General features: G+C 49.1%; 1 protein-coding gene across 1 annotated transcript in view; it reads left to right on the top strand.

The window, feature by feature from the left end:
• vps45 (vacuolar protein sorting 45 homolog) overlaps positions 1-11309 on the top strand; it is a 46577-nt gene continuing 35268 nt past the window's right edge. The window contains exon 1 of the mRNA XM_070868447.1: positions 1-167. Within this exon, the coding sequence (XP_070724548.1) occupies positions 75-167 (93 nt within the window). The 5' untranslated portion in view covers positions 1-74. The remainder of the gene's footprint in view (positions 168-11309) is intronic.

Genomic DNA, 11309 nt, shown 5'->3' with positions numbered 1-11309 from the left:
GCCCCGCGCGCGGCGGCTGCGGACCGGCTCGGTGCTGAGGCGGAGGGCTCGCGGGCTCCCCTTCAGCCGGCGCCATGAACGTGGTGCTCGCCGTCAAGCAATATGTGTCCAAGATGATCGAGGAGAGCGGGCCCGGGATGAAGGTGCTGCTGATGGACAAGGAGACGGTGAGGGAGGGGCGGTACTGAGGGAGTGCCGCACTGTCGGAGGGGCAGTACTGAGGGAGCGCCGCACTGTCGGAGGGGCAGTACTGAGGGAGCGCCGCACTGTCGGAGGGGCAGTACTGAGGGAGTGCCGCACTGTCGGAGGGGCGGTACTGAGGGAGCGCTGCACTGTCGGAGGGGCAGTACTGAGGGAGCACCGCACTGTCGGAGGGGCAGTACTGAGGGAGCGCCGCACTGTCGGAGGGGCAGTACTGAGGGAGTGCCGCACTGTCGGAGGGGCCATCTTTCGGATGAGACATTAAATGATTTAGACGAGGGGATTAAATGTAGTATCTCCAAATTTGCGGATGACACTAAGTTGGGTGGCAGTGTGAGCTGCGAGGAGGATGCTATGAGGCTGCAGAGTGACTTGGATAGGTTAGGTGAGTGGGCAAATGCATGGCAGATGAAGTATAATGTGGATAAATGTGAGGTTATCCACTTTGGTGGTAAAAACAGAGAGACAGACTATTATCTGAATGGTGACAGATTAGGAAAAGGGGAGGTGCAACGAGACCTGGGTGTCATGGTACATCAGTCATTGAAGGTTGGCATGCAGATACAGCAGGCGGTTAAGAAAGCAAATGGCATGTTGGCCTTCATAGCGAGGGGATTTGAGTACAGGGGCAGGGAGGTGTTGCTACAGTTGTACAGGGCCTTGGTGAGGCCACACCTGGAGTATTGTGTACAGTTTTGGTCTCCTAACCTGAGGAAGGACATTCTTGCTATTGAGGGAGTGCAGCGAAGGTTCACCAGACTGATTCCCGGGATGGCGGGACTGACCTATCAAGAAAGACATAGGTCAACCAGGCTTGTATTCACTGGAGTTCAGAAGAATGAGAGGGGACCTCATAGAAATGCTAAAAATTTTGATGGGTTTGGACAGGTTAGATGCAGGAAGAATGTTCCCAATTTTGGGGAAGTCCAGAGCCAGGGGTCACAGTCTAAGGATAAGGGGTAGGCCATTTAGGACCGAGATAAGGAGAAACTTCTTCACCCAGAGAGTGGTGAACCTGTGGAATTCTCTACCACAGAAAGTTGTTGAGGCCAATTCACTAAATATATTCAAAAAGGAGTTAGATGAGGTCCTTACTACTCGGGGAATCAAGGGGTATGGCGAGAAAGCAGGAATGGGGTACTGAAGTTGCATGTTCAGCCATGAACTCATTGAATGGCGGTGCAGACTCGAAGGGCCGAATGGCCTACTCCTGCATCTATTTTCAATGTTTCTAAACCCGAAGCCCCGTCTGTGATCTCTGCTGGGCGTGAAGGATCCCTCGGACACTATTTCATAAGAACATAAGAAATAGGAGTAGGAGTCGGCCATTCGGCCCCTCGAGCCTGCTCCGCCATTCAATAAGATCATGTCTGATCTGATCATGGACTCAGCTCCACTTCCCTGTAACCCATGACTCCCTTATCCTCAAAAATCTGTCTATCTCCACCTTAAATATATTCAATGACCCAGCCTCCACAGCTCTCTGGGGCAGAGAATTCCACAGATTCACCACCCTCTGAGAAGAAATTCCTTATCTCAGTTTTAAATAGGCGGCCCCTTTTTCTGAAACTATGCTCCCTAGTTTGAGATTACCCCGCTAGGGGAAACATCCTCTCTGCATCTACCTTGTCGAGCCCCCTCAGTATCTTGCATGTTTCGATAAAATCATCTCTCATTCTTCTAAACTCGTAAAAACATAGAAACATAGAAAATAGGTGCAGGAGCAGGCCATTCGGCCCTTCAAGCCTGCACCACCATTCAATAAGATCATGGCTGATCATTCTCTCAGTACACCTTTCCTGCTTTCTCTCCATACCCCTTGATCCCTTTAGCCGTAAGGGCCACATCTAACTCCCTCTTGAGGCCAGTTCATTGGATATATTCAACAACTCTCTGCGGCAGGGAATTCCATAGGTTAACAACTCTTTGGGTGAAGAAGTTTCTCCTCATCTCGGTCCTAAATGGCTTACCCCTTATCCTTAGACTGTGACCCCTGGTTCTGGACTTCCCCAGCATCGGGAACATTCTTCCTGCATCTAACTTGTCCAGTCCCGTCAGATTTTTATATGTTTCTTCTAAACTCGAGTGAATACAGGCCCAGTCGACCCAATCTCTCCTCATACGGCAGTCCTGCCATCCCAGGAATCAGTCTGGTGAACCTTCGCTGCACCCCCTCTATGGCAAGTATATCCTTTCTTGGGTAAGGAGACCAAAACTGCACACAATACTCCAGGTGCGGTCTCACCAAGGCCCTGTATAACTGGAGTAAGACATCCTTGCTCCTGTACTCAAATCCTCTTGCAATGAAGGCCAACATACCATTTGCCTTCCTAACTGCTTGCTGCACCGGCAGGTTTGCTTTCAATGACTGATGTACAATCTCATGATCCTTTTTTGCTGAATTCTAAACTGCTCCCAATCCTCAGGCTTGCTACTTTTTCTGACAACTTTGTATGACTCCTCTTGGATCTAATACTATCCTTAATTTCTTTTGTTAGCCATGGTTGGGCCACTTTTCCTTTTGTGTTTTTACGCCAGAATAACTGTTGCAATTCATGCATTCATTCCTTAAATATTAGCCTTTGCCTATCCACCATCGTGCCTTTTAATGAATCCTCCCAGTCTATCATAGCCAATTAATTCCTCATACCTTCGTCATTTCCTTTGTTTAGATTTCGGATTGGACTACTTCACTTTCCATCTTAATAAAGAATTCAATCATGTTATGGTCACTCTTCTCTAAAGGACCCCACACAACAAGACTGTTAATGAACCCCTTCTCATTGCACAATACCCAATCTAGGATAGCCTGTTCCCTAGTAGGCTCCGCAACATACTGGTCTAAAAAACCATCTCGTACACACTCCAGGAATTCATCTGCCACAGTATTATTACTAATTTGGTTTGGCCAGTCTATATGTAGATGAAAGTCACCTACAATTACTGTAGTACCCTTGTTACATGCATTTCTAATTTCCTGTTTGTTGCCATCCCCTACACTACCACTACTGTTTGGAGGTCTATAGACAACTCCCACCAATGTTTTCTGCCCCTTGGTGCTGCTTAGCTCCACCCAGACTGATTCTACATCTTGATTTTCTGAGCCAATATCCTTTCTCACTATTGCTCTGATTTCATCCTTTACTGACAACACCACACCGCCCCCACCTCTTCCTTTTTGCCTGTCCTTCCTAAATATCGAATACCATTGGATATTCAGTTCCCAACCCTGGTCACCCTGCAACCATGTTTCCGTAATTGTAACTATATCATATCCGTTTACATCTATTTGCGCTGTTAATTCATCTACCTTATTACAGATGCTTCGTGCATTCAGATACATAGAAACAGAAATTTACAGCGCAGAAGGAGGCCATTTCGGCCCATCGTGTCCGCGCCGGCCGACAAAGAGCCGCACGGCCCTCGGTCAGCAGCCCTGAAGGTTACATATAAACCTATGAACAATGATGGAAAGGCAAAGAGCACCCAGCCCAACCAGTCCCTCACACAACTGCGACACCCCTTATACTGAAACATTCTACACTCCACCCCAACCGGAGCCATGTGATCTCCTGGGAGAAGCAAAAACCAGATAAAAACCCAGGCCAATTTTGGGAGAAAAAAAATCTGGGAAAATTCCTCTCCGACCCATCCAGGCGATCGACACTAGTCCAGGAGATCGCCCTGGCCGTAATCTAGTCCCTGCAGTACTTACCATTATATCTGTGTCGGCCAACAAAAGATCATCCAGTCTAATCCCAATTACCAGCTCTAGGTCCGTAACCCTGCAGGTTACTGCACTTTAAGTGCCCATCCAACCATCTCTTAAAAATGGTGAGGGTTTCTGCATCCACCACTCTTCCAGCAAGTGAGTTCCAGATCCCCACAACCCTCTGCGTAAAGAAGCCCCCCCTCAAATCCCCTCTAAACCTTCCACCAACCATCTTAAAACTATGCCCCCTCATACTAGGCCCCTCATACTAGACCCCTCCAGCAATGGAAATAGACCCTTACTATCCACTATGTCCAGGCCCTTCAATATTTTGTACACCTCAATGAGGTCTCCTCTCAACCTCCTCTGTTCCAATGAGAACAAACCCAGCCTATCCAATCTGTCCTCATAACTAAGATTCTCCATTCCAGGCAGCATCCTAGTAAATCTCCTCTGCACCCTCTCTAGTGCAATCACGTCCTTCCTATAATACGGCGACCAGAACTGCACGCAGTACTCCAGCTGTGGCCTAACCAAAGTATTATACAATTTAAGCATAACCTCCCTGCTCTTATATTCTATGCCTCGGCCAATAAAGGCAAGCATTCCGTTTGCCTTCTTAACCACCTTATCCACCTGGCCTGCTACTTTCAGGGATCTGTGGACAAGCACTCCAAGGTCCCTCTGTTCATCTACACTATTAAATGGCCTACCGCTTAATGTGTATACCCTTTCCTTATTAGCCCTCCCAAAGTGCATCACCTCACACTTCTCTGAATTAAATTCCATTTGCCACTGCTCTGCCCACCTGACCAGTAGACTGATATCCTCCTGCAGCCCATGACTTTCCTCTTCATTATCAACCACACAGCCAATTTTAGTGTCATCTGCAAACTTCTTAATCATACTCCCTATATTCAAATCTAAATCGTTGATATATACCACAAAAAGCAAGAGACCCAGTACTGAGCCCTGTGGAACCCCACTGGAAACATCCTTCCAGTCACAAAAACATCCATCAACCATTACCCTTTGCTTCCTACCTCCAAGCCAATTTTGGGTCCAACTTGCCACTTTGCCCTGTATCCCATGGGCTTTAACCTTCATGACCAGTCGACCATGTGGGACCTTATTAAAAGCTTTGCTAAAGTCCGTATATACTACATTGTACGCACTACCCTCATCGCTCCTCTTGGTTACCTCCTCAAAATTCAATCAAGTTAGTCTTTTAATGCTTTTAAATTTGTCTTTTTAACATTATTAAACATTTTAACATTATTTTGTACCATAGCCCTATTTGTCATATGGCTATTTTTTCTTACCTGGACCCTGTTTGTTAGTGCACCCTTGCGTTTGTACGCTCTGTCCCTTCCTGACATATCCTTATCACAATCACTTTCCTGCATCGCTTCCTTTTCTTTTCTCTTTAGCATTCTAGATTTATCTCCACTGGGACCCCCCCCCACCACCTTATTTAATTTAAAGTCCTGTCTACCTCCCTAGTTCGTCGGTTCGCTAGAACTCTGGTCCCAGCATCGTTCAGGTGCAGCCCGTCCCCACGGAACAGCTCTCTCTGTTGGTGCCAGTGCCCCACGAGTCGAAACCCACTTCTCCCACACCAACCCTCTGAGCCACGCAGCCATCTCCCTGATTTTATTGACCCAATGCCAATTTGCTCGTGGCCCAGGTAATAATCCAGAGATTATTACCTTTGTGGATCTGCTTTTCAATTTAGTCCCTAGCTGTTCAAACTCTCTCAGCAGAACATATTTCTTTGTCCTACCCATGTCATTGGTACCATGACAACCGGATCCTCCCTGTCCCACTTCAAGTTCTTCTCCAGCCTGGAGGAGATGTCCTTTACCCTGGCACTGGGTAGGTAACACAGCCTTCGGGACGCACGCTCTTGGCTGCAAAGAACCCCTAACTATACTGTCCCCGACTGCAACCACCTGTCTCTTTACTCCCCCCACTTGAATGGTTTTCTGCACCACGGTGCCTTGGTCAGTCTGCTCGTCCACCCCGCAGTCTGCACACTTGTCCTCGAGGGTCGCAAGAACCTCGGATCTATTGGACAAGTGCAGGGACTGAGGCTCCTGCAATACTACCTCCTGGATCCCTTTACCTGCCTCACTCGCAGTCACACCCTCCTGCCCCTGACCACGTGTCAATTCTAAAGTATTTAATCTAGAGGGTGTGGCTGCCTCCTGGAGCAAAAGGTCCAGGTAACCTCCTCCCTCCCTGATGTCTCGCAATGTCTGCAGCCCGGACTCCAGCTCCTCAACTGGGAGCCGAAGTTGGTTGAGCCGCAGACACTTACCGCGGATGTAGTCTCCCTGGACCAAAATGTCCAGAAGCTCCCACATGTTGCAGCAGCAACACCTCTCCTGTTTTCCCATTATTTTATTTAATTAATTAGTTTAACGTTAATCAAGTATTTACCCTGTATCGTTTATTAAATTAGTTAAACTACTAACGGTTAGTTTTTAGTGTTTAGTTATATGCTATATGGTCCACACTGCGATATGAGCGCACTGGGTCCGTGCAGCAGAGCTGGTCTCCAGTTGTCTTGGGTAACCCTTGCCACTGGACCCAGACCTCGCTCTGTCAAGCCCGTGTGGTGGCTGGTGTGCAACAGCCACCCCACGTTAAAACAATCCACCCACAGGCATCTTCCACCCTTCAGGATGTAGTTTGGGATCTGGAATATTAGGTCCTTCAGTGAAGCATCTGTGAACTTTTAGACGCGGAAACAAGTCATCCTCGATTCCAGGGACTGCCGCTGAGGAGGATGATGATGATATGTTAATTGAAAAGAAAAACTTAGCCCACTATCACGACCAATCACTTATCTGCCTTGCCTGTGATGTCACACAGCAGAGTTCTCCTCACCCGTGCAATCTCCTGGGAGAGGCAAAAAAACAGATTAAAAACCCAGGCCTAATGGGGAAAAAAATCTGGGAAAATTCCTCTCCGACCGACCAGGTGATTGAAACTAGTCCAGGAGATCACACTGGCCATCTGCTGTGGCTTATCCCCACTCTCGGGCCTCGGTCTGCTCCCGCTCAGTAAAAACAAAACAACTCCTCCTGACCCCACTTCACCGAACTCTCTGTTTTCCCACTCTGAGCTGCTGCACTCCGAGTATAGGCCCAACCTACTCGACCTTTCCTCATAAGTCAACCCTCTCATCTCCGGAATCAACCGAGTGAACCTTCTCTGAACTGCCTCCAATGCAATTATATCCTTCCTTAAATACGGAGACCAACTGCATGCAGTACTCCAGGTGTAGCCTCACCAATACCCTGCACAGTTGTAGCAGGACTTCTCTGCTTTTATACTCCATCTCCTTTGCAATAAAGGCCAACATTCCATTGGCCTTCCTGATCACTTGCTGTACCTGCATACTATCCTTTTGTGTTTCATGTACAAGGACCCCCAGGTCCCGCTGCACTGTAACATTTTGTAATTTCTCTCCATTTAAATAATAATTTGCTTTTTTATTTTTCCTGCCAAAGTGGATAACGTCACATTTTCCCACATTATACTCCATCTGCCAAATGTTTGCCCACTCACTGAGCCTGTCTCTATCCCTTTGAAGATTCTTTGTGTCCTCCTCACAACTTGCTTTCCCACCAATCTTTGTTTCATCAGCAAACTTGGCTACATTACACTCAGTCTCTTCATCCAAGTCATGAATATAAATTGTAAATTTCGCAGTAGAGAAGGGGGAGTTCTTCCCCGGTGTCCTGAGACCAATATTTATCCTTCAACCCACATCACTAAAACAGGCCATTATCACTATTGTGTTCCTAACACAGATGAGACTGCACACAGGGAGGTTAAAGTAACAGTGACCTCAGTCTTTAATAAGGCACTCCAGAGTGAGGAACAGGCCTTTGGGTCCGGCTTATATACAGTGCTCCCAAGGGATGCTGGGATCCCTTGGGACTTCAGGGGATGCGCTCCCTGGTGGCGGAACATGGGAGTGCATGCTTTACAGATACACAACATCACTCCTCCCCCAAAGTCAAAGTGAAAACTATTTACAAGGTGAGGCGGTCGGGAGCCTTTCCCTGGTGGGCTGCCTCGATACAAATGTCTGTTCTGGTGTGTTGGCTGTGCCCTTGCTGGGCTGGCGTGTTGTTGGCCCTGCAGGGCTGCTGGGTGAGCCTTGCCTTGCTGGGCTGTTGGGCGTGATGGGTTCGATTTCCTGGTCCGGCGTGGTGTCGTTGATCCTTTGGGTGTGTGTTGTGGGCTCGAAAAAGGTGGTGCCTGCTGTGGGTTGTTCAGGGCAGTCTGTGAACCGCAGCCTCGTTTGGTCCAGGTGCTTTCTGCAAATTTGTCAATTGTCTAGTTTGACTACAAACACCCTTCTCCCTTCTTTAGCTATCACCGTGCCCGCGATCCACTTGGGACCATGTCCATAGTTTGGCACATACACAGGGTCATTCAGATCAATTTCCCGTGACACAGTGGCGCGACCATCGTTTACATTTTGTTGCTGCCGCCTGCTCTCTACCTGATCATGCAGGTTGGGGTGAACCAGCGAGAGTCTGGTTTTAAGTGTCCTTTTCATGAGTAGCTCAGCCGGGGGCACCCCTGTGAGCGAGTGGGGTCTCGTGTGCGGTAGCTGAGCAGTACTCGGGACAGGCGGGTTTGGAGTGAGCCTTCTGTGACTCGTTTAAGGCTCTGTTTGATGGTTTGTACTGCCCGCTCTGCCTGCCCATTGGAGGCTGGTTTAAACGGGGCCGAGGTGACATGTTTGATCCCATTGCGGGTCATGAATTCTTTAAATTCAGCACTGGTGAAACACGGCCCGTTGTCACTGACCAGTATGTCAGGCAGGCCGTGGGTGGCAAACATGGCCCTCAGGCTTTCAATGGTGGCGGTGGCGGTGCTTCCCGACATTATTTCACATTCAATCCATTTTGAAAAAGCATCCACCACCACCAGGAACATTTTACCGAGAAACGGGTCCGCATATCGACATGGATCCTCGACCATGGTCTGGAGGGCCAGGACCACAAACTTAGTGGTGCCTCTCTGGGCGCGTTGCTCAACTGAGCACATACGCTGCATTGCCGTACACAGGACTCTTAAGTCAGAGTCGATACCGGGCCACCACACATGGGACCTGGCTATCGCTTTCTTCATTACTATACCCGGGTGTCTGCTGTGGAGATCCGAGATGAATATCTCCCTGCCCTTTTTGGGTAGCACTATGCGGTTACCCCACAACAGGCAGTCTGCCTGAATGGACAGCTCGTCCTTTCGCCGCTGGAACGGCTTGATTAGCTCTTGCATTCCAACGGGGATGCTGGCCCAGCTCCCATGCAGTACACAGTTTTTTTTACTAGGGACAGCGGAGGATCTTGGCTGGTCCAAGTCCGAATCTGGCGGGCCATGACAGGTGATTTATCATTTTCAAACGCTTCCATGACCATCAACAAGTCTGCGGCTGCGCCACCATCAACAAGTTTGCAGGCTGCGCCATTTCCACCCCCGTGGTGGGCAATGGTAGCCGACTGAGAGCATCCGCACAGTTCTCGGTGCCTGGCCTGTGGCGGATGGTATAGTTATACGCTGATAGCGCGAGTGCTCACCTTTTGTATCTGGGCTGAGGCATTAGTATTTATCCCCTTGTTTTCTGCGAACAGGTATGTGATAGGCTTGTGATCGGTTTCCAGCTCAAATTTGAGGCCAAACAGATACTGATGCATTTTCTTTACCCCGAACACACACGCTAATGCCTCTTTCTCAATCATGCTGTAGGCCCTCTCGGCCTTCGACAAGCTCCTGGAGGCATAGGTGACAGGTTGCAACTTCCCCGCAACGTTAGCTTGTTGTAATACACACCCAACTCCGTACGACGACACATCACATGCTAGCACAGGTCTTTTACACGGGTTATACAATACAAGCAGCTTGTTGGAGCATAAAATGTTTCTGACTTTCTCAAAAGCAATTACTTGGTTTTTTTCCCCCATACCCAGTTCTTACCTTTACGCAATAACACATGTAGGGGCTCTATGAGGGTGCTTAACCCCGGTAGGAAGTTACCAAACTAGTTGAGGAGTCCCAGGAACGACCGCAGCTCCGTGACGTTCTGTGGCCTGGGCGTGTTCCTGATAGCCTCTGTCTTGGCGTCTGTGGGCTGAATTCCACTGGGGAGATGATGCCCTCGCGTTGCAGCCTGTCCACCTCGATTTCCACTCTCTCCATCATCATGTGAGGTACCGCTCGCGCCTTGTGGTGAATGGGTCGTGCCTGTGGGACCAAGTGGATCTGCACCTTCGCCCCGGAAAAGTTTCCAATGCCTGGCTCAAAAAGGGAAGGAAATTTGTTAACCTGGGTACATGAGGCCTCATCGACATGGGATAACGCTCGCATGTCATCCCAGTTCTAGCGGATTTTGCCCAGCCAGCTCCCTCCAAGCAGTGTGGGGCCATCGCCCGGGACAATCCAGAGTGGCAGTTCGTGCACCGTGCCCTCGTAGGTGACCTTGACCATGGCGCTGCCCAGGACAGTGATAAGCTCTTTGGTGTACGTTCTCAGTTTCGTGTGGATGGGGCTCAGGACTGATCTGAGTGTCTTGTTGCACCACAGTCTCTCAAACATCTTTTTACTCACGATGGATTGGCTAGCGCCAGTGTCCAGTTCCATGTCTACGGGTAAGCCATTCAATTTTACATTTTGCATTATAGGTGGATATTTCATTGAAAATGTGTGCACCCCGTATACTTCAGCATCCGCCTGCTCTCTCTGAGGCTCAAAATTGCTTTGATCCACTATGGCCCGATCTTCCTCTGCCACGTGGTGGTTAGCAGGTTTTGCAGAGCTTGCAGCTCGTCTGCGAACTCGTTGGAGGTGCCCCATTGTTCTACAGCTCTTGCAAACATACCCTTTGAAGCGGCATGAATAGGCTGAATGGAAGCCTCCACAACGCCAACAAGGTGTGATTTGCCTTGCATTCTTCCTTTGTTGCCGACTCTGTCATCTGGGTCACCTGAGGCCTGCTGGCAGTTGCAGACTCGTGGTTTCTGCCCTGTACATTTCTGCTCGCAAACACAGTTCCAGTTAATTTATGAACATTGCTAGCACTTGTGTGTTGAGAGATTTGTTTGGTGTTATCACTGGTGGACGTAAACGCCTGTGCTATCGCAATGGCCTTACTGAGGGTCGGTGTCTCTACAGTCAAAAGTTCTCGTAGGATGATCTCGTGGCCAATGCCCAGTACAAAAAAGTCTCTGAGCATTTGCTCCAGGTAGCCATCAAACTCACATTGTCCTGCAAGTCGCCTTAGCTCGGCGACCTAGCTCGACACTTCCTGACCTTCAGATCGCTGGCACGTGTAGAACCGATACCTCGCCATCAGCACGCTCTCCCTCGGGTT

This window comes from Pristiophorus japonicus, chromosome 30 (genome assembly GCF_044704955.1).
Source record: "Pristiophorus japonicus isolate sPriJap1 chromosome 30, sPriJap1.hap1, whole genome shotgun sequence".
Taxonomy (NCBI): domain Eukaryota; kingdom Metazoa; phylum Chordata; class Chondrichthyes; family Pristiophoridae; genus Pristiophorus; species Pristiophorus japonicus.
This window is presented reverse-complemented; position numbering and strand designations above follow the sequence as displayed.